This window comes from Vigna radiata, chromosome 2 (genome assembly GCF_000741045.1).
Source record: "Vigna radiata var. radiata cultivar VC1973A chromosome 2, Vradiata_ver6, whole genome shotgun sequence".
Taxonomy (NCBI): Eukaryota; Viridiplantae; Streptophyta; class Magnoliopsida; order Fabales; family Fabaceae; genus Vigna; species Vigna radiata.
In genome coordinates this window covers 24722956-24746080 of record NC_028352.1, presented here as the reverse complement: position 1 = coordinate 24746080, position 23125 = coordinate 24722956, and the positions used below count along the sequence as shown (strand labels likewise).

Sequence of the window (23125 nt, the reverse complement as noted above, 5' to 3'; positions counted from 1 at the left end):
ATACGATATTAATTATTTATTATTGGATTTGATTGCCTAAAAATATAATGCACTAATGGTTAATCAATGGGCTTGCCTGTCATAGGTTCTATAAATAGATAAGTGATATCTAAGTACAATCTTCCTCTCCTATCCTAATAAAATTTAGACTTTTTTATATCTTTAGTAGTGTCTTCTGCACGTCAACAACCCATCGGAGTGGATGACATTCTCAAGAAGGATTGGAGATCAAAAGAGAACAAAGCAAAGAAGGACGACTGACCATCGAACCAATTCAACCCAAACAAAAATTAAATTTTAATTTATATTTAATTTAATTTATATTATATTTTATATATTTTTTTGTAATTCTATTTAAATTTTATTTTAATAATTTATAAAAATATATTTTTTTAAATATTTGCGAGTATCCGCAGATATCTGCGGGTTTTAAAATATCCGCGGATTTTTTTTAGACGGATATCCGACGAGTAGCGAGTCGGGTACGGATATCACACTATTCGATCGGAACCCGACCCATTGTCATCCCTAGTTATGCCCCTTTTAACATTCCCATATTTTGAAATACTTAACTGTTCCACCTTTTTTATTTTCCTATAATTCCGGATTACTCTAATCACTACTTAAATGCCTGAATCACTCTTAAACTGCTTTACCATATCATGCATGAAGACGTTCTTAATTTTATGTATGCATCTTCAATGAATTTTTGGGACGTCACATTACACATTACAATTATATATTCGGTAAGTATTGTAGCAATTTGTGAAATATGATTTTTTTAACGAAAATATGTTATTTAAAATAAACGACATTTGAATATTTGATGATAAAATTTATAAAAATAGTAATGTTTTAGTATTTTAGTAAAAGTTGTAATGATTTAAACATTTTTATTAAATTAATTATATAATATTAAAATAAAATATTAACAAAATGACATATTAAAATTATATATATAAGTATTATAGCATTGCTTTTAAAATATGATTTTAGGTCCTTTGATTTTAAGAAAACTACTTGATGATAAAAATTTAAAATTGAAGTTATAATTTAAATTAACGATAAGCTGATATTATAAATATTAAAATGCAAAGATTATTGTTTAAGATGACAAGAAAAGCCTAAAAGTTCAAATTAGAAAAATGAATAAATAGAAAATATAAAGTAGTTTGATGTTATTTAATGTAGTTTACATCATATCCTATTTTAGAGGAAAATGGTTCCAATTGGCACCCTAATCCTATCTTTAGAATAAATCAAACTGATAACCTTCTGCTTCAGATAATAATATCAAAGACATTTTGTCTTATTCCTGGATATTAATACCTTGATTGATACATTTACCTGTTAAATGCCATCCTCACCAATCTTAATCTGGTAATAATACACATACAGGGTTTTTTGTGTTATCAGAAATTGCAAATGATTAAACCTTATCTGATATAAGCCAATGATGCTTAATTGAAATTTGCACGAGAAAATTATCAGTATTTTTCACCTTTTATATACTGTGAAACTATTCCAATCACATGTTCAGTTTCAGCTGCTGCTGAATTGAGAGATAGCATAAGGTGATCTAGAAAGAGCAAATAAATCCATAAAACTGGGGAATTTATACTGATATGTACTACAAAGAATTGGGAATGTATCTATACAAACTGTATAAAGAATCAAAGAATGATATGTTCTATGCACTGATTGAGCCTATTATCAACTGATGGAAATCTACATTGCCTCACATAGTTGAATACAAATTCTGTGTATTTAATGAAATAATGTGAGGAAACCTACAGGGATATGCATGCTTGACTTCATGCCTTTCAAGTTGATGCTATCAAGAACTGTGGTTCCCATGGAAGTGACCTCAAGAAGTTTTGCAAGGGATCAAAATCATACCGATTATCAAAACCGTCTTCTTTTCATGTTTGTGCATCCATTTCTGTGTAATATTGTACCAAAAGCTTGGTATCATATGTGCAATTCACTAGGATCAGTGATGTTATGAGTCATTGCACATGCACTCAGGAACAGGATACTTAGTGACATCTCTTGCAGCCTTGCTAGTCCTGAGTTCTGGCTGACCTAATGAGTCTTGATGCAATTCCTTGATGATGCTGTTGAACTCTTCTTCAGGGAGGGAAGAGTTCAGAAAATAGGGCAGCATATGTCTTTTGTTTGGTGTTATATATTTCTTGTGACCTGCATAAGCCCTGTGACCCTGAAATAACATACAGTTTGAAGAATTAGAAGCTGTCACATATTACAAACTCTATATTAAGAGTACATACATTGTTGCAATATAAGCTACTTCTAAATACTTCTAAATAGGTTTAGCCAAACTTATTCTAGCTAAGAAATGCTTATTATAGTCTTATAATACCTGAATTGCATGGCCCATATTTCCTCCATGAGATGGCATGAAAACATCACTCTTCTCAGAGACTATGTAATCTATGGCGGCCATTAGGGAAGCTTTATTTGCAAATGGTTCTAGTTCTCCAGGTAAAGCAAGATCTTCCTTACTGTAAATATTTTGAAACTCATTGATTAGTGGTTGCAATGCCTCTTTCCCACCTAACGGTTGTCCTCCAGCCCAGTAAATTCTTGCACTTTTTGGAGCTCCTAGAGCTTTAAGCAGCCTATAAATGAGAAGGAGAAAAAAGGATCAGAAAAGCTTCACACACTAACACTTAGAAGACACCTAAATCCTATTTAAACATGGATTATCATGGTAGAAAAAACTGAATGAGGGATTATATCTACCTTGTAACCTCCACAGCATTTAAGGGGCAGAGACCAGCCAGCTTCCTTTCATGGTATGTCATGTTTGATTTCGCAGTCAAGAGCTCGGGCCTATTTATCCTCTCATTTTTTACAATCTCATCATACTCAGGACTCAGACCAGGTAGACAACCAGTTCTCACCCAGACATCCTTTTCCATCCGTAGATGGAGAGCAAGGTAAGGTCCCTTGCTTTTCATTCTCTCAGCAAAGTTGTTACCAAGTTCCTGAACAGGCTTTGCAAACCTTAATGCATGAAAAGCAACCTGAAATACAAGTGAGAACATTCAGAATATTTTTCTATGGAGAAACTATCAGATGCACTTTCATCTTTATATCCAAAGAGGGATGTAAAGGAAGTTCCAAATTGTCTTTCCCTCTTTGTCATGAGAATATAGAATTTGTCATACCTTGCATCTAAGCTTTTGAAGATCAGGAGGAAGATCCTTTGTCAGCCTCGAATCCAGTCCACGTAAAAGCAAGACACCTTCTCTGTTGAACTGCATAGAACAACAAGAATCATGTTAAACTCTTGTTCAACAAGAACAACACTTGAGTAAAAGCATTCATTATTAACACTGCAGTTAAAACAATGACATAGAGGGTTCTAACTTCTAACAACTTGTGTATGATACTGCAACACTTATATTTCTACCAAATATTAGTGATGTCCACGGAAATGATCAAATATGGAGATAAAACAAACTTACTCTTCTGAGATAGTGTGACCGAATCCAACTGGGAGTGGCATGAAGGGGAGGGCTTCCCTCCACTGGCCTTGTCATTAGATGTGTTGATGGCAAAGCTGAAACCACCCTCACATCATTGGCAAGAACACTCTTGAAGTGCTCCAAATCAAATATATCAGCAAATTCACTGAAAATGGAAACAAACCTCAGGTAAGGAAAAAGACTCTCTTGTGACATTTCCAAATAAGAAAAGAAATTAAATCAGTATCCAAAACTAGATTGAAACTGTACCAATGCTTTGTGGTCATCATTAAAATTTAATCCAAGAATGTAACAGCTTAATTTATAATCAGCCAAATTCAACTCTTCGTTTAACATAAAAGATCAACCAAGAATGAGACCAGAACAAGAATCTGTATATCTTTTTACCTTTCATCTTCCCAAATGACATTGACTTGCAATATAGGAACAACCAAAGCAGCCCCAAGAATCCTAGCAATGACAACAGCATCAACAATCTGATTCCTCTGCTGATTCATCCCTCCAGAAACTACCACCATGAGGTACCTCCTCCTGTTCTTCACAATTCCCTCACTCTGCCTCCTATACTCCCGGCTGAAACCTAAGCAAGGCTTGTAACCCAACCCATCTGGCTGCTCCCAAAACTCACTCTTTTCAACCTCTTCAAAGGTTTCCACCCCTCTTGGAACCTGTGCATGTAACTGCACACTGGTAATCAGAGGCTCTGAAACAGTGTCATCTGCACCATCCAAAACACCACCCTCCTGTGACACAACTCCGGGCATGGATTTTGAGAAGCCTACTGAGGTTGCACAAGGGAAGGGAGGAAATGGAGTGTCCAGATTGAAGCCCAGCTTGATCATGGCTAAGAAGGCAAGAAGAGAGAGAATGAAAAGGAACAATCTTGGCCTACCCCATTTGACAAAGCTGAAGAATTTGGAATGTCTTGCACATTTCTTGGGAGATTCTAGCAAGGATTGAAGAGAAGAAGACGATATGGAGTTGATGATCTGAGAAGGGACTGCAATGTAAGACAACTTCTTGGCATTGTTCTTGGACTTTGCCATGGCTTTCTTCTCCAAGATTCAATGTTTCTTTGATTGGTGAGTTTTATAATAGCCTTGTTGTGATGTGTTGTTTGTCAATGGCTAATGGCTTTTTCTATTTCAATTATTTTCTAGAGAGAGAAGTAGGTGTCTGGAGGAGAGAGAAGAGGCGGCGGGAACACCGAGTTTGTCTGACGACCAAAGGCAACGCGTCTCAAAAAGTTGCTGCCATTTTGAGTTTGGACAAAAACTTGTTTTGTTTTTTTTGTGTGCTTCAGTCTCATAGTTACTTTTTTTTTGTTGTTCAATGTTTTGAACAAGATTATTTTATTTTATTGCCTAATGAATACTAAATATTTTATTCAGATATATGTTTAATTATTTCTATTCAAATACTAAAATAATAAACATTTCTACAAAAGTAAATTAATTAGTTAATTGGACTTTTGAAAGTTTTCTTCAAGCTATATTTTTAAGTAGCCAAATAATTGTTAAATAAGTTTAACAATATTTTTTTCTATTTATACAAGGATCTAATTTTTTTAATAAAAAAATAAAAATGAATATTAAAATTTTGAATAAAAAGTTAATATTCAAACTTGAAAGCAACATTGTTCCAAGTAGGGATAAGCATTAAATATTCATTAATATGATAAATGAGTAACTTCTTCACTAAATTTAACTCCTCTCTTACAAATATGTGTTAGTTAATTTCATTGAATGACTTATTTTAATCAACATTCATTTAAATTTTATGTATTTTCACATGGTGAAATGTGAGAATTTTTTTTTCAATGATAGTATAATATTATATTATTTTTTTCTTATAAGTCTTCCTAAATACAACCAAATAAATGTATTTAATGAAAAACTACTAATCATGATTAAATAGATGTTTCACCTCAAAGAGTTTACTATCCAGTCCTTTATCTAGATGCAAGAAGGAAAAGGTTATTGAAAAGATAAATTTCATTAAAAATAATCAGTAAATCAAGATTAATAAGAAATTAAGAAATATTTAATATCAACATGATATTAATTAAGAAATATGCCAAGTACAGCTCACACCAGCAGATAATGAATAGATGGAATAGTAAGAAATTGAAATTTGAAACACATGATGGAATAGAAAATTTCTTGAAGTGTGGAAAAGGGTAACAGAAAAAAGATGATTATAGAATATGGAATATTAGGGTTAGGGTTTGGTAGCAGTCTCAATGAATGCATAAAAAATGGATAGACATTGAAGTGTGTGTTCATTGTTTCATGGCTAAAGCCAGCTGGCCATGGAAGAATGAATAGAGAGAAAAGTATCATTCAATTTATTGTTAGCTTCCACAATTTTTCTTCTTACCACAAATTGAGAAATAATTAGATTTTTCTTTTAATATTTAAGATAGTTTGCTCACAGATTTTTGTTATAAAAAAATTATTTTGTGTATTATTCCTTCTGATCTACAAAATTTTATACTTATCTTAACTTTTTTTATATATAAATTTTAATTAATTTTATCTTAACTGTAACAGTTTAGATAGAAGTTAATCTAATTTCGTTTTTCAGATTTGTGAAAAAACAAAGAGAAATAATTATAAATTGTGAGAATTTTTTATATTCAAAATGGGTAGAATTATTATTATTATTATCATAATAATAATAATAGTAATAAAATAATAATAATAGTCTCTGTTTTACTATCAGATGCCAGCTGGATCCTCTTCATACTACAGTCACTCTCTGCCACGCGAGACAAATTCATGTTCCAACAACTACCACGTCAGCACTGCTGTGTCGTGTGGAACTGTGTCCTGTCACAGTTTTTCTTTTTGGACCACTGAAAGGATTGTTAAATTTAGTTTTTCTTTTTTAAATCAAATGAAATATTTATAAGTATTTTTTAAATGAATTTTATTTTTAATTCTTAAATAAAAAAATTATTCATAAAAATAAAATAAATAAAAAAAACATGGGTTTTAATTTGGTCAACATTTTACACCTAAGAAGCTTTTAGTCTCACGTTTTCACAAACTCATAATGATGACATATTGTTAGGTTTACTTCAACTAATATATGTTACATTACAGTGTTATCAATTTTTTTCAAAATAATTCTATATAATTATATTTTTAATTCATCATAAAGTCATATTTTAATTCATTTACATATTTTTAAAAATAAAGATTAACTCCAAAACATCTTTTTTTTTTGTCACTTTCTTTCACCATTATATGGCTAATAAATAATTATATTTCTCTTTAATTCCATCATAAACATAGAAAATGGTGTCACCATGTGATTGGAATTTTCAATTCAAGAAAGACATTACACAGACATGTAAAGAAAAAAGCATTATCTCAGACTCTGTATTTTTTAAAAGAAAAAATTGGAAATAATGAGCACTACCAAGCACAATCTCTTGTCACCAGCATGATCTACTTAGTTTATGATTTTAATTAAATGTTAATAATTATTTCATCACAAGTGATATACTCTTCTTAACCTCAAGTCTTCAATTTATTAAACTAAATTTTAAACTTTATATTATAATATAATCATTAGTTGGATTTAATCATAATATCAATTTGTTGAAGCCATTTAATAAAAAAAATATATAATTTAATTCAATTGTGAGTTTAAGTTTTGTATTGAGAAAAATGAAAAACATTAAATTTGGATTTATATTTCATTAGTGTTATCTTTATGAAGAATTCTCTTTCAAAAAAATTTATCAAATTTTTTAGACATGAATATAAATATGATATTATGTAATAATCTCTAACTACTTTTGAAATCATACTTTAACAACTCTTAAATTTGATGAAAGTGGGTATCCTAATTTCTTTACTTTTCTTTATAACTTTCTTCATTTGGAATGTGGCTTAAGAGGTAGCAATGCAAGGTTGTAAATGGTGTTGATGCAATTTTTCTTTAGCCCTAAGAGAATCATAATCATTATTTCACCATTATTGATTTTTTTTTTCATTAAGTGGTCAAGATTAAGAAAATAGTTTGTGGAGATATTAAGGACAAGTGGAGGAAAGCTTCCTACTACTACTATTATTATTATTATTATTATTATTATTATTATTATTATTATTAATATTAAGACTTTAGGAATATGCCAAAACCTTCACAATTGACAAAGAAAGAGAAAACCAACCATCATTAATATATTCATATCTTTCTTTTTCTAAGCTTAATCTGATTTATATGAGTTAGTTGTTGACTAATTCTTCAATGTTTTACATTGAATGACCTAACATTTCTCTCTCACATAACACATTAAGAATAGCACATAGTTTTTAAGAAAAGGAAGAGTGCATTGTAATGGAAGAATATTAACCTTGTATTAATGATATTGGAAACCTAGTTTGCATCCATTAGATGTTTCAATACTAATAAAATATCATGACACATTTTCTTTGGTTGGAATGGTTGGAAGAGAAGGTTGAATTGCACCATTAAGTAACTACCACTCAAGCTCTTTATCAAACCTTTTCAACTTTGTAGTATTAAGCAAAGAATATTGCACAAACAAGTAACCCTTTGGAATTGGATTGTTCAAAATGTGGTGAATATGGCACTATGTTTTTTGTTTTACTCTTTTTTCCAAGACATCATAACATGTTGGTTAAGAATGTTTTGAGTATAAATTGAATAATTCATGTCTAGTTAGTTAAGAATATACTATATATCTTGTTTGTCCTCTTTAAGTATATATTTATCGGATAATGATATTTTAATAACTCTTTTTTAACAACATTTTTATAACAGAACACGTGTTACCATTTTATTGGTCTATTTAAATTTATTCTAAAAAAATATTTGAAATGGACCAATCACAAACTGCCATATATGCGTTGTCAAAAAATTGTTAAAAAATAATTGTTAAAGAGACTTTTTCATACCTATCATAAAGTAAAAAAAAAATCATAAGAATTTGTTGTACTAAATTTTAATAAGAATTGTAAAAAAATAATTAATATTATCTTAAAAAATTTAAATTAATAAATTAGTAAACTTATTCCAAACCCATTAATGGTTTGGGTGAACACCAATCATGGCTTTGCTTTATCATTGGCAAAGTAGGAAAATACAAGGTGACAAGTGGGGTCCACTACATTCTACTAAACAACCCTATTCTAATGTATATATATATATATATATATATATATATATATATATATATATATATATATATATAAACCTAAATTCATGTAAACTCCCTTTACAAGAAACTCTACCTTTAATTCAAAGGAAATTGAAAAGGTCCTCTTGCTTTTGTCAGAACAGACAAGTTATATAATTGGTTCTATAAAACATGGCCAATTCCAGTTTGTTTTTTTTTTTTTTTAATTTTTGGTGTAATTATAAGTATGTAGAATTTTTATTTTGTTATCTAACTAATTTTCACTTTTTTGTGTATTTTAGTGTAATGTGTTACTTCTTCTGTATTTAAATATAATATATTTAGAGAAGTTAGATATAAAAAAATTATTTTCCTATATGGCACTATTATTATATACCTTTTTATTATATACAAAATAAGAATATTAAATCAACTTAATTATTATTCTTAATCAATAAAAAAAAAAATTTATAATTGAGTTTTTATAGATGCTTAAAGTGAAAATACTTAAAATCTTTTGTTCTCTATTAAATCGTTTAAAACATTTTATATATTAACTTCAATTTAACTTTTATATTAATCATAAACCTGCATTTCTCTTAAATACGTAGAAAGAAAAGTAAATAAGATTACAATACAAAACATCACCCACATTATCCGATTAATAAATATAACTAAACCATAATTATTCAATTTAAAAATGTAAATATTTTTAATAGTTAATAAACAAAAATGTTTAATAAAGACTCAAATAAAAAAGTAAGTAAATTTATCATGAAACTGAAAGTACGCAATTTTGTTATGTGTAAATACTCAATTTTTTTTCCATTGCCACTATTAATGAGATAGTTTTTGTTCTTTAATATATTTTTTAATGATAATAATAAAAGTTGTTTCTCTTTTTAATATCATTTTTACATTAGAACTCAATTAAGTATAATCAAATTTATCATAAACCCAAAACTTAATTAAATAAAAACTTAATAAATTTAGAAACATTAAAGAGATTAATTAAATATGCTTAGTTTTACTTTTTTTTTTAATTTGTGCTTGTTGTAAATATGTAAAAAACAAAAAGATAAATATAACAATGATAATAAACATTAATCAAAATAAGAGTTTTATATAAAAAAATGTTTAAATAAAATAAAAATAATTGGAATCTGATTATCTCTCTAAAAACTAAAAGTGCAAAAGATAATATGTAAAATATTGCGACTCCCAAGTTGATCATGCTAAATATAATTTGCATCTTAAAAGCCGATATGGTATATGAGAAGCTATCCTTAACTATCCCTATATATAAATTTACATGGATTTAAATATATAACTAAATTATAATAAATAAATAAAAATTTTGTAATGTATAATTAAGATTAAAATAATTTTTAAAATATTATTTAAAAAGAATCTAAACAATTATTGAAAGTGAACATTGGGAGAAGCAAAAGTGATGAATGAATGATTTGAGAAAGAGGATAAGGAGAAGAGGGTTTGATTGGATTTAGGGTTTAGACACACCAAAGTGGAAAAGCTTTATAATGTTTGTTACATGTGAGGATTGTCCCTTCCATGTGCATTTATTCAATCTTTTTAATCTTATAAAAAAAAAAAGCCTATGCATGGTGCATTATTGGAGCTATAGTGTTTCATCATCATTTTAATTCTCAAAACATAAACCAAAAGAAAAAAAATATATAGTTGAAAAAATATTATTTGACACACTTAAATTTTTTAGGATAATGATATTTTGACAACATTTTTTTAACATTATTTATGTGTCATTCTGTTATTGGTCTGTGATAGTGTTTATGATTATTATTATTGATTATTGAGTAATTTTAAACCAATCACAGAATAACACGTAGATGATGTTAAAATGTTATAAAAAAAATGTTGTAGTATCATTATCTAATTTCTTACATTCATTCGACATTATCCTTATTTATTTTTTACTTTTTTAAAAAAAAAATACAAAAATTTACACTTTTATAAATGTAAAATTATGTCATGATAATTGAGTCCTATATTTCTTAGTTAGTTTTTCTTTGAATGTGTATTCTAATATTAGTGAGAGAGAAATTCTTTACCATTATTTCCATTTCCCCCCTAAAATAAAAAAAAAATGGCTTTAAAAGGTTGTGAAGGAACATTGTTGTTGGCTCCATGCCTATGATAGAGAACACAATACCATTGATGTTGGGGGAGGAGAATTAAAAACACCTTTTTTTAAACAGCTAAGACTTCAAACTTAAAAAATAATAAATATAATTATTGTAATTCAATTACATGAAATTTTATTCACATATTAAAAAGATGTCTATACAACATATAAAAAAAAATTAAAAATTAACCAAATTGAATCAAAAAGATTATATTTCTTTTTTTTTTTTTAGTTTAGAAACCAAAATTTATTAAAATTGAAAATATAAACAAATTTCAATTTCTGATAGATCAAACATGAATATAAGAAGACAAAAACACCAAACCGAGGAAGTTACAGATAGATTATCCGAAATCATCAAAGTCAATCTGCATAGTTCTTACAGTGGCCCAAAGGAAATGACAAGGATTAAGAAAGAAAAACAGCAAATTCATCAATTCATTGGTGAAGAAATATTTTGAACCACAAAGCTGATCTTTTACGGTATCTTCTCAGTCCATTCTTGTAATCCACATACACCAGTCCAAACCGAAGACTGTAGCCAGCAGTCCATTCAAAATTGTCCAACAATGACCATGCAAAGTATCCCTTCACCCTCACTCCATTCCTACCAAATTCATACTTTTAGCCTTCCAAATTCTTGAATCCAGGGAAGAAAAAGATCTAAAAAGTAAACTTCATAACAACAATCATCACTTTAAACTCACCTTATGGCCCTATGAAGATACAGAAGGTGATGACTGAAGTAATCTATCCTTGTTCTGTCATTTAGTACCATTTTTCCATCATTAACCTCATCAATTCCTGCAAAAATTTGAATGACACCATTCATAGAAACAGAAAAACTAGTGTTGTAGCATGGTAAAGATTGTGTTTTAGAAAGAACAAAAAGTGACATAGATCACCCCAGATGAATTTTTTACCATTTTCTGTTATGTAAATAACAGGGTTGTTGAATTTCTTCTTGGTGTATTCTAGTAGACCTTGAATTCCTGGTGGATAGACATACAGCCAATCTGAGGCTGCCTGCAAAATATTAATTTTTCATATGCTTTGGGAAAAATAATGTTCAATTATTTGTAAATAGTGTTAATTCTTGGTTAACTCAGACTAATGTAGTGATAACTAATCATTGTCATGTACTGAATGGAAGAATCTAAACTGAGTACAACTTATCTCCAAATACAAGTACCTTTGGACCAATGAGAACTCCATTTCTTCTAGCTGATGTAAGTGCAACAAAAGGGATCATGGGTAAGCAAGTTTTTGAGCAAAATTCAATACAAGTTAATTGAAAAGTTTGTGTGAGCTTCAGTTAAAATGGCTTACAGGTAAGTGTAACACAAGCATCTGTGAAGGCAGTTGGTCTTTCACGTGGGCAAGGAGTACTGGTTGCATAAGTTGAAGTGTAATAATTTAACCCTATGAAATCAAAGGACCCTTTAACCATCAAATATTCACTTCTGGTAAACTTTGGCAAACGTCCTCCAACATTCTTTACCATTATGGCCGGATATGTGCCGGAGTAAAGTGGTTCCATAAACCTTGAATGAACAAAAATAAGATGAGTTAGACCTAACCATGTCACAGAGAATGTTAAAAACTTGGGAGGAGTTATGTATTGATGAGTTGTTTAAACATTTATTGGTTGCTCTACCTACTTGGTTCTTACAATAAATGCTTAAGAAGCAAACAATAAATGCTTTATGATCCACCAAGGCACTAAAACCCAAGATGAATCTGATGCAGAAAAACATAACTTGCAACCAAAAGCTTGCTGATTTATTAGAATACTGAGAAACTGAACCTGTAGCTGAGAAAATTCTCAACCTTTTCTTATTTTTCATCCCCTCCTTAAGTCTATTATTGATTACATTATATAGAAGATCAAGTCTCAATTGACTTACAGAAATTCAAAAGAAAATTTCAAACAAAATCAAATCCAAGATATTCCTAATGGTCATGCCTAATAAGGAAAGAAATCCTAAGTGGCTCAAAAACCTTACATTTTCTTAAAATAAAAGATATGCAATAAAGAGGAAACAAAGAAAGATATATTTTTCTGCCATGAAATTTACCAGGAATGGAAACAAAAAGAGTGTTTCTTAGTGGCAAAGACACTTACCAGTCATACATAAAAGCAAGACCTCGATATGCAGCTTCTATGTCCTCTTTTGATTGAGAAAGTGGCAGAACCCAGGCAGAATTCAATGTTACCCCAATCTGACCCTTCTGAGAAACCTATTAGAAAATTATTAACCATCACTTAATTTTCTATTTAAAATCTTAAAAAGCAATCTAATCTTAACTCAATACTACAAAACCAGTTTTTAAGTTAAAGATTTCCCCCAGCTTTATACTATATTTGGACAGCATCTCTAGTCGATATGAACTTGGATTTTTCCCAATATAAAACAAGGGAAAAAAAAAGTCATTTTTGGTTCCTATACTTTCAATCAAACTTGAATTCAGTCCCTCCACATTCAAACTGATAAATTTAATCCTCAAACTTCTGAAAATATGTGAATTGAGTCCCTATTTCAAATTTGTAATGGTCGAAAAACTGTTACTTAATGCTAAGTTTAACAAGAAGATGGACTAAATTCATCGGTATGAAAATGCAGGTATCAAAACCAAGTTGGTTTCAAAGTATAGGAACTAAAAACTCATTTTTACTTTAAAAGCAAGAATAATGCATTAACCTGGAACTTCTCCCTGTAAACTTTTACTGCTGCAGCATGAGAAAGAATGAGGTGGTGTGTAACCACATAGGGCTCAGTGGTAGAATCACCAGCCGTGCAGTTAGCCAACCACTTGGAGCATCTATTGGGTGGGGATCCACCATTTCCATAACCTAGAGTGCTATATAGAACTGGTTCATTTAATGTAATCCAGTGCTTGACTCTGTCACCAAATTCCCTGAAGCAAACTTCTGCATAATCTGCAAAATCCTGACTGTTTGCATAATCAAACTATCAATTCTTCATCAGTTGAGTGAATGGGAAGGACAAGTCCATGTCCACGTATTCTAGAGAACATAGTAATCTCACTATTGCTTACACAATTTTGCGATTCAGAAAACCACCATATTCATCTTCAAGAGCTTGAGGGAAATCAGAGTGAAATAGAGTTATAAAGGGTTGTTGTCCTGTAAACAAAAACAGGTACATCTAGTTTAGTTTGATCTGGAGAGTATCATGAGAAAGAGAAACAGAAAGAGCAAGAAAATTACGTCCACTGACCATTTGCTATCAAATCATTTATGAGATTGTTGTAATATGCAATGCCTTCTCGGTTAACTCCTCCCTGCAAGTTTCCATCTAAAATCAAGGTAGTTTAAACTTAACTGCATTATGGAAAAACCATGCAAAGCTTTACTAACCATTATGTGTGATTCAACGTATATTCCCTCAAAATCATGCAAACTCATGATTCAAATTAGCATTTTGCTATACCAAAACAATAAAAGAGATAATTATAGTTTCTCACGAGGTAGTATTCTTGGCCAAGAGATGGAGAACCTGTAGGCATTGAATCCAATATCCTTCATCATAGCCACATCCCCCTGAAAAAAAAAAAATCACATGTAAAAAAACAAAATCATCAATCTAGATGAAATAAAATCTCGCTAAGCTAAGGAAATTCCTCTAGAACTAGATTTCTAAGTTCAAAATTATGAGAAAGAAAGTACCTTGTAGCGGTGGTATGAATCAACAGCAACATCTGCATTACTGTGGTCTGCTATTCTATCTGAAAAACCAAGAAAAATGTCTCAATATTTTGTATAAACCAACTTCATAATGAAAACCCAAAATCAATTTGATCAAGCAAATTGATGAAATGGTGGAGTGGTTCATTGATCATCTTCAACACTAATCCAACAGATATTTTATTATTCTAGCATTATCCTTATTATTTTTCACCTAAGCTTGCCCTATTCAACTCTCTGGGTATTGTTAGTTGGTTTAACAGTAGTTTAGGGTATTTTTCACCAAAACCTTAAACAGTCACTAGTAATAAAACATGAAATGTATTTTCTACCAAATAAATCTCCTATAACACTGTTCCATCCCTCCAAAAGTCTCACGTGGTCTATGAATGATGCTTAACGACACTTTACAAACACTCTCTTCCCTTAATCCACGATATGACTTTTAAAGGAGAAAACCAGGCCTACAAGAGCCAAAATGGAGCCTCTCAATGCAACAGACTTAAGCAGCACGAATTTAAACACTACACCTTATAAGGATAACAGACTTAGTGGTAAAAATTAGAAGGGAGCTTGTAGATTCAACTATCCCAACTAACATTTGAGAGATATAAGGTTGATTTGAAGGGTTTGGAAGTGAGAGTGGAAGAGGTTGTGATCAACTTCCCCACTAAAACAACTATATCGAAGCATAGGTTACTTCGGCAAAAGCAAACAAGTATGATGCATTACAAGTTAAAATAGACAAATAAGGATGCTGAAAAAAAAGAAAGACAACAACATAGAGAGGCCATGCAAACCTGGGTGGCTATGAGTGAATGTGTCCCATATACTGGGGCCTTTGCCACCTTCACGTGCAGCACCTTCATACTTCAAACCCCAATAACACAGAACCCAGAAAGGAAACAGAAAAGTGCCAAGTAAGATACAAAGATCCAACCTTTACACATAAAGAAGCAGAGAGTTGAGCAACTTGGTACAGAACAAAACCTGGTAAGCTGAAGAAGCTGTTCCAAAGAAGAAATCTGGGGGAAAACTGCTCCTATTAAGAGAAGCTGCAGAGTGAAAAAGAGAAAGCGTTGCAAGGAGAAGAACAACCTTAAGCCACATTGTTCAAATCTGAATGAATGAACTCAATTTTCAAACTTGGTTTGGTTTTTGCCCCCAAACACAGAACTTTATATTATTTAACTATCTAAATCATGTATTTGTGAACCCCACAAGAAAAAGCGGGATTCTTTGTCTTTTTGCAAGTGAAAAGGCTAAGAAAAATTGCTGTTATATTGATTATTATATTTGTTTTCTTAGATGATGTGGTAAGTTAGGTTAAAGTGCTTGAAATGAAAAGATGCTAATATTCCAGAAAAGGGTCAAGAGGTTCCATGCTTATACCACTTCAACTTCTTCATGTCATCTTCTTCATACCATTCCAGTTGTGTTGGCAAAGCTATGAAAATGTGTTCTCTTTGGTAGAAGTTGATGAAAACCTTTGAAGGAGGGTGAAATAAAATCATTATATCTAAAAGTAATAATTATACGTTTAATTTATTAATTTTTACAATATATTTACTTGAGGATATCTTTCATTATATAATAATGTCTTAATTTGCCTTGTACTTCACTTCACTGTATAACAACACATAATATTTAAATCTTAATGTAATTTTTATTTCAATATAATTTTCTTACAAACTGACACTTTAATAATATTATCCTTACATTTCAATTTCAAGAATTTAAAAAGCTAATTTAAGTATTATATTTAAATTTTAATGTTACTCTAAACAATATCTTTTTATCTTTATGATTTAAGATCTTATTTAAAATTTAAAATTTAAATTTTTATAATATGTTAATATGTTTTAATGGAATTCATTCAAGACACGTATTTTAAATTTTTGACTAGTATTGTATCACCTTCATATGGGAATGTTTCATTAATTTATTCTTTATAATTCAATCTTTTAGAACTTAAAAATTGATTTAATTACCATATTTAAATATTATTTTTTTAGTATGTAAAAATAATATTATATTTAAGTAAAACAAATATTATAATATTACAAAATTAATTAATACAATTAAATTTTAATTTCTAAATTTAAAAATATTATTGATCAATTTCTTCTTCTTCATCATACAATGGTTTAAAAATAATAAAGTGATATATTTTTTGTTTGGAGAAAAATTATTTTCTTATAAAAGGTTTCACTTGAGATAACTCAAAATTTCGATAAGAAAGCTACAATGGAGGAAAAATCATTAAAAAAAAAAAAGAATATTTTGGAGGGAACTCCATATTCTTGTAGCAATCAAGACAACCTATGCTATGGTAGTTCACATTAGTTCCTAAAAATGTTGTGAGTAAATGCAAGTGATACTGAAAAACAGTACACCAGAATCCTAACTTAAATTAGAAAGCTTGTCAGCACATTTATTTCCTTCTTTATATAGATATGTGTGAGAGACAGCTTTCAGCACCAATAAAACAAGAAAATATGGCCAATAAATATTTCTTAAGGTAGGACAAAACATTTAAAAACATCATGCAATCAAAGCTCAAAAGCAATAGGACAATGTAAACAAAAAGTGGAACATTGCACAAGAAACTCATTCTATGGCACTCTGAACATAACCAGCAAGATGGTTACTGATGTAGTCTATTCTCACAATTCAACCATATTAGAAGTGAGTTTTAAGCCTAACTCAATTCTACAAAACCGGCTTGTAAGGTAAGGTTTGCACCTCACTTATATATTATGATTTGGTCTTATCTCTAGTCGATGTGGGACTTCCAACACTGTGTTCATTCAACAAATGTTATGTATATCACTGGATTGTTAAACTTTTCCTTTGTTGTTGAAGCTAGTATCTAAGTACCAAATATTTTCTTCATCTGCAAAATTATTTGCTGGTGTAAGTAAATTTTGTGAGTTATTAGAACTTTCACAAGTATGCTTAATTGATTTTCTATTATATTTGCTAGTTGTTTGAATATACAATATGCAACTCTTTGCTCAAACTTTCCACATTGTTGACAAGAGAAAATTGTCTTTTCTTGATAGTTGATATGAAATTGTGTCCACCTCTTTCTTAATTAGATATCTTGAAATTATTGTTTTTCCATTGTTGATTGAAATTACAACAACCTCTACCTCTAAAATTTATCTTTTCACCTTCGTGACCTATATTGTCTTCACTTTGATTGGATTTTGTTATGTTGGTAAAATTCACATAGCTTTTCAAGGCTTTTCCATTTTTTCCATAATTCTACTCACATGGCTTTCTAACCAATGGTGAATCTAACCAACTTTGATGCTAATTTGATATTAGTGAGACATATATAAGAAATTCACCAAGAACTCACTCTTTTATTTTTTTAAACACAAACACTATATTGTTTTTCAAAACTCACTTAAGTTATGCATACCTTAATAGGGCATTTATGAAAACAAAATAAACAAACAAACAAAAATAATACAAACTTTTGATAAGTGTTGAAAAATTCAAGTACCTCGTGTTTTTGATTTAATTCTAACCTAATAAATCTATGGTTTTATGTGATAAATTATCCTTGTAATAGGTAAAGCAAAATTATGATTGTTAATGGAGAAAAAAAAATTAAAAATAAGAGAAAAAATTTAAAAAAATTAGAAAATTTGAAGAAAAAAATCAAATGGTTTTCCTATATGGGTTTTTTTTTTTTTTTTTCCATTTTTATATCAACCTTTCTTAGTTTCAAACTGAGTGAATGAATTCCATATGCAAAGATGGATCATGTTTTTGTTTCTCAAATTATTCATAGGAAAAAACTTTGACATAATGATGCTTTGTGAAATTGTTCAAAAAATTTCTCTCTCCCTCTCTCTGAAAGAAAGAGTATAAAGACGCAATTTCTGTAGTCACTATTGCAGTGAATCTCTTCACTCTCCCGCCATCTCCTACACTTCAATGGATCTCCCCGTCATAGATCTCTCTCCCTGTCTCTCCGGCGAGTGGGACCCACACCTCTGCGCCGAGGTCAGCCGCACTCTCAGGGAGACCGGCGCGCTGCTCGTGAAGGATCCTCGCTGCACCGTCCAAGACAACGATCGCTTCATTGACATGATGGAACGCTACTTCTCCAAGCCTCACCACTTCAAACTCCTCCACGAGAGACCCCACTTGCATTACCAGGTAAAGGGTCGTTTTTTTCCCACTAAAGTTTCTTTCTTTTGATCCAATTTGGAGCCATTGACGTTCTTCCCCTTATGGGGTGTGTTTTCATTTGAGTAAAGGTATAATGAATAATCCCGTACTGAGAAAATCATCTTAGGCCATGTTTTGTTTGAAGTTTGCAAAGCGCTTCTGTGAATTCCAATGCACGACAGCGAATTCCAGTACTGAATTGTAGAAGGAAAAAAAATGTTGCTTTGAAAAAGAAAGACTGGTTTTGAACTCTTTCAACTTTAATTTGATCATACAAGAAGTCTGGATTTAGGCTTTACTCAATTCTACTAAACAGGCCTTGAAGGTGGTAGATGATGCTTTAGTTTTTTGTAAGAATCAAACATCACACAATGTTTTTCTTGTCAAATATTTTATATCCCCTTTTGGGGCGTGGTGGGGTGGCTTTTTCGTTGGATTGAATCGATTGAGTAAAGGTAGAATAAATAATCTTAATCAGTTGTTGGCATCAAGTGGACCTGTATAACAAATCACGAATATGTTGGAATATTACCTAATGGCTTTCTTTGTTAACTATCTTGTGTTGAGAAAATCAATTGTTGATATTATATGGACGTGGGCAACGAATCATGAATGTGTTGGAATCGAATATGGCCAAATACTCTTGTTTTCTTTGGAAGAATCAAATCCAATCCCCTTATCGCAGTGCTAAGATCAGAAGTTTTCAATGCTTTAGTCTCCGCTTCTATAAATTCTTAACATATTCTTTCATTTTGAGAATTATCCTTCTTTTGCGAAGTTCTGTATTTCATTTTTTGTTTTTTGCTTTTTTATCACAATGAGCTGAATGGAACCTCTTTTTATGCAGTTGGGAATGGAGGGGAGATTTTATAAATCTAGTGATTCAAGTTACTAAGATATATGGTTCTGGTGACTAATTTTGAGTTTTCTTCTTTCTTTTATCTATGTAATTTGTGTTGAGTTAGGTTCTTTTCTTCCTGGAATTGGCAAGACTTTCTAGAGTTTGCATTATTTTTTACTCCGTAAATATTATCTGGTAATTGAGGTTTATCGGTGGTGGATGTACTTGTGATTTATCGTTTTGGGTGAGAATTTAGTTGTATAATGTCTTTGTGTGTCATTCATCCTGGCAATTTTGATGGCAAAAATGATCCTTAAGTAATGGTAATGATAAATGGTGCTTCAAATGGCTGCAACAGGTTGGGGTTACACCAGAGAGAGTTGAAGTTCCAAGAAGCTTGGTTGATGAAGAGATGCAAGAAAAACTAAAAGCAATGCCTAAAGAAAACCAGCCTCACACTCCTGTTGGGCCCGATCTCAAATGGCGATACTTTTGGAGGATCGGTCCTCGACCGTCAAATACCCGTTTTCAGGTCTTATGCTGTTCAATTCTTGTCTATAAAGAGAAAGGACAGATGATACCTTGTTCCTAATCCTAACTATCATCTAAATTATACAGGAACTGAATGCTGAGCCAGTAATACCCGAAGGTTTCCCTGAATGGAAAGAAACTATGGATTCTTGGGGATACAAAATGATAGCAGCAATTGAAGTCAGTCATTATTTTATTTTTTTCATTTCTTATATGTGGTGATCTAAATGTGTATATTTGTTCCTTAGGTTGTTGCTGAAATGGCAGCTATTGGATTTGGTCTTCCAAAGGATGCATTCACTTCTCTTATGAAGCTGGTAAAGACATCTATTGCTTCATGGCGATTACTTACCTATAATAAGGCAAAAAGACTTATATGTCATGACAAGCAAACACTTCAAGATAGATTTTAGCACAAAAATAACGCTAGACACATATTAACAATTTCATCTCATTGATTTTATGACTAACAGGCATTTCCTTTTGACTCAGTGCATCATCATAAGCATCTTATGTTATTATTGTCGATTTCTCAACATGAAAGTAAAGGTTCCCCAGTTTCTGTTACAGTTTTTTTGTCTGAATTGCAACCTTTTTTTTTTTTTCATTTGATGTACTTCCTATAACTTTTTGATAGTTTTTATTGTTTAAAATTATATTTGTATCCAGCAAGACATGCATTTTCTTTGACACCTTCAAAAGGAACTGGATGGCCTACATGTGCAATAGATATATTGCACAAATCTCTTTTGTAAAAAAGGAAAGCACAAGTTCTGTGATAAATTTTCTCACTCTTAGCTGGTTCAAAAGTATCAGTGCCTTACTTTTCCAGTTTAATAGAATGCTAGTGTTCCCTACGCTGGTGCTTTATGCACTGTTCTGCCACTTCTGTTACTTTAATAACAAAAATAGCATCTTTGTTAACTTAATTTTTCCATGATACAGCCACCAAATGGGCTAAAAATGTCATATCTTTTGTAATAATTCATTTTATTGGCCAATACCCTTTTAGTATTATGAACAAGTAGAATTGAATGTTAAGCTAAACCATATTCTTACTTTCATACTTCTAGTAATTACAAGTAGAATTGAATGCTAGTGATTGTATAACGTATTTTCTCTCTTTACCATGTACTAGGGCCCACACCTGTTGGCACCAACCGGTAGTGACCTTCAAAAATATGGCCAGGAGGGAACTGTTTTTGCAGGATATCACTATGACCTTAACTTCCTAACTATTCATGGTAGAAGCAGATTTCCTGGTTTAAACATCTGGTTAAGAAATGGGCAAAAAGTTGAAGTGAAGGTTCCAATAGGATGTCTTCTTATTCAGACAGGAAAACAGGTAATTCAAAATTACTAAAATTTGCTGATATTTCATGAGAAGGAAATTAAAGTTTATATTGCAGCTTGAACATGTACTTGATTCCTTGTCTTCTCATATTTCCTGCCTTTCTGATGGAATAACCTTACAAGTTTTCTAATTATGTCTTTTCTTTTTTGAAAGTGTTCAGTTCAGCAATGTTAGTCGTCTCATGATTTCACTTCCCTTTTGAGATCAAAACTTGACAGTCCTTTATGATAAAGTGTGATTGACTCTGCGTCATATATGTTCTTTTGTATTTTCTTTTTTGTTTTAAAATACAGATAGAATGGTTAACTGGGGGGGATTGTATAGCTGGAATGCATGAGGTTGTTGCCACAAAGAGGACAATTGATGCAATTAATTTAGCACAAGAGCAGAATCGTAGCTTATGGAGAGTCTCTTCAACGGTGAGTGAGGAATGGATGATTATTCTTCAAACTAGGAAAAAAGGAGTTTATAAAATGGACTTGTCAGAGTTATATTGGCTGATGACATTTGTGTGTTCATGTAGTTGTTTGCTCACATAGCATCAGATGCAGTTCTGAAGCCATTAGGACATTTTGCAGAGTTGCCACTTGCAAGCAAATATCCACCTATGTGTGCAGGAGAGTATGTTGAACAAGAGCTTGCAGTGATCAATCTCAAGGGAAAGAAATGAAAACTTTCATTGTTGAAGATCATAATCAAAGTTCAAAACGTTTTTCTTAAACTGGATCACATCACACAGCTTTTCTGGTGCAAGAAACTGAATTATAGTTTCATTTTTTACCCAAGAAATGGAACGATATGAGCTTCCAATTGATCACTGATTAATTTCAATACACATGAAACGTTTACATGCCTCAGCATTTTATCTCTTTACAATGATATCGTTGTTTTGTTTTTTTTATCCATTCTTTGGATTTTCCAGAGGAAAAATAACAATTTTCAAATTAAATTTGGAGAATAAAAGAATATATGCGACTAAAATTTAAGAGAGAGAAAAAAACAAGCATAGGTTATACACAAAAATACATTTTCAGAAGATTATTAAAAAATTACAATTAAGAAACGAGAAATAAAAAAAAAAATACTAAAAGAATTCACAGACAGAAAGTTCAGAATCATCTTTTGCTTTATCTGTAAGTTAAGAATCATGCTAATTTTCCTTCTTCTCTCATTAAACAGTGATATTAAAATTACAAATTCAAGTATTTAGTTAATAAAATCCCTAAAAGCAACATAAACATGTAACAAGATCTTGGAAATCCAAATATTGACAATAAACTTCCATCACCACCACTACCACTGCTATCTTTCATTAACCAAACACATGGCAACAGTATAATTAACATGAATAAAAAAGTTATGTGGATCACACTATCATTGAAACTCCATCCATCATATTGTCTAAGCCGTAGTGGAAAATATGAAACAAAAGAAGCCTTAATATTACAAATGAAAAAGAGGGGTTATTTACACCATACAGATACAATTTTTCCAATTCCCTTGCAGGTACTCTCCATTCTGAATATGCCAGCTTGTACAAATAACTGAATGTTTCCAAAATTATCAATTTAATAACACTTTACTGACTTAAACTTTATTAAAAGGGAAGTTATTTTCGAGACAGTACTGACCACTCCTGACCCTTTACATCGCTTACAAGTTTCAGATCTT

At 30.8% G+C, this 23125-nt stretch overlaps 3 protein-coding genes across 3 annotated transcripts; 1 reads left to right on the top strand and 2 right to left on the bottom strand.

Annotated features, from left to right (window-relative positions):
- Nucleotides 1-1586: 1586 nt before the first annotated feature.
- LOC106776116 (uncharacterized protein At1g04910) lies at nt 1587-4711 on the bottom strand. Its single transcript, XM_014663450.2, has 6 exons — nt 3903-4711; nt 3495-3660; nt 3195-3284; nt 2767-3050; nt 2384-2642; nt 1587-2221 (listed from the first exon to the last, which is right to left on the bottom strand). Exons 1-6 carry the CDS (start codon nt 4559-4561, stop codon nt 2003-2005), a joined length of 1677 nt encoding a protein of 558 aa, XP_014518936.1. The 5' UTR covers nt 4562-4711; the 3' UTR covers nt 1587-2002.
- A 6435-nt stretch (nt 4712-11146) lies between these two features.
- LOC106756433 (beta-glucosidase 13) lies at nt 11147-15717 on the bottom strand. Its single transcript, XM_014638865.2, has 13 exons — nt 15531-15717; nt 15341-15410; nt 14523-14581; nt 14321-14396; nt 14074-14151; nt 13892-13979; nt 13534-13786; nt 12957-13072; nt 12161-12375; nt 12024-12055; nt 11755-11857; nt 11539-11635; nt 11147-11438 (listed from the first exon to the last, which is right to left on the bottom strand). Exons 1-13 carry the CDS (start codon nt 15648-15650, stop codon nt 11270-11272), a joined length of 1476 nt encoding a protein of 491 aa, XP_014494351.1. The 5' UTR covers nt 15651-15717; the 3' UTR covers nt 11147-11269.
- A 2574-nt stretch (nt 15718-18291) lies between these two features.
- Nucleotides 18292-22311, top strand: LOC106755067. The gene is made up of 7 exons (XM_014637163.2): nt 18292-18716; nt 19928-20101; nt 20188-20280; nt 20349-20417; nt 21239-21445; nt 21748-21873; nt 21978-22311. Exons 1-7 carry the CDS (start codon nt 18492-18494, stop codon nt 22122-22124), a joined length of 1041 nt encoding a protein of 346 aa, XP_014492649.1. The 5' UTR covers nt 18292-18491; the 3' UTR covers nt 22125-22311.
- Nucleotides 22312-23125: the final 814 nt, after the last annotated feature.

What these genes read in the sequence shown, in the direction of transcription:
- LOC106756433 (XM_014638865.2), bottom strand. Translation starts at nt 15,650, where the DNA reads ATGTGGCTTAAGGTTGTTCTTCTCCTTGCAACGCTTTCTCTTTTTCAC. An exon ending in ATTCACTCATAGCCACCCAG is followed by an intron (nt 14,582 to 15,340) that starts GTTTGCATGGCC and finishes TTGGTTTTTCAG; the next exon opens with ATAGAATAGCAGACCACAGT. An exon ending in TATCTTCATAGGGCCATAAG is followed by an intron (nt 11,439 to 11,538) that starts GTGAGTTTAAAG and finishes TGAATTTGGTAG; the next exon opens with GAATGGAGTGAGGGTGAAGG.
- LOC106776116 (XM_014663450.2), bottom strand. Translation starts at nt 4,561, where the DNA reads ATGGCAAAGTCCAAGAACAATGCCAAGAAGTTGTCTTACATTGCAGTC. An exon ending in AATGCTGTGGAGGTTACAAG is followed by an intron (nt 2,643 to 2,766) that starts GTAGATATAATC and finishes TCTCATTTATAG; the next exon opens with GCTGCTTAAAGCTCTAGGAG. An exon ending in ATATGGGCCATGCAATTCAG is followed by an intron (nt 2,222 to 2,383) that starts GTATTATAAGAC and finishes ATGTTATTTCAG; the next exon opens with GGTCACAGGGCTTATGCAGG.
- LOC106755067 (XM_014637163.2), top strand. Translation starts at nt 18,492, where the DNA reads ATGGATCTCCCCGTCATAGATCTCTCTCCCTGTCTCTCCGGCGAGTGG. An exon ending in CGTCAAATACCCGTTTTCAG is followed by an intron (nt 20,102 to 20,187) that starts GTCTTATGCTGT and finishes TAAATTATACAG; the next exon opens with GAACTGAATGCTGAGCCAGT. An exon ending in AAATGATAGCAGCAATTGAA is followed by an intron (nt 20,281 to 20,348) that starts GTCAGTCATTAT and finishes TTTGTTCCTTAG; the next exon opens with GTTGTTGCTGAAATGGCAGC.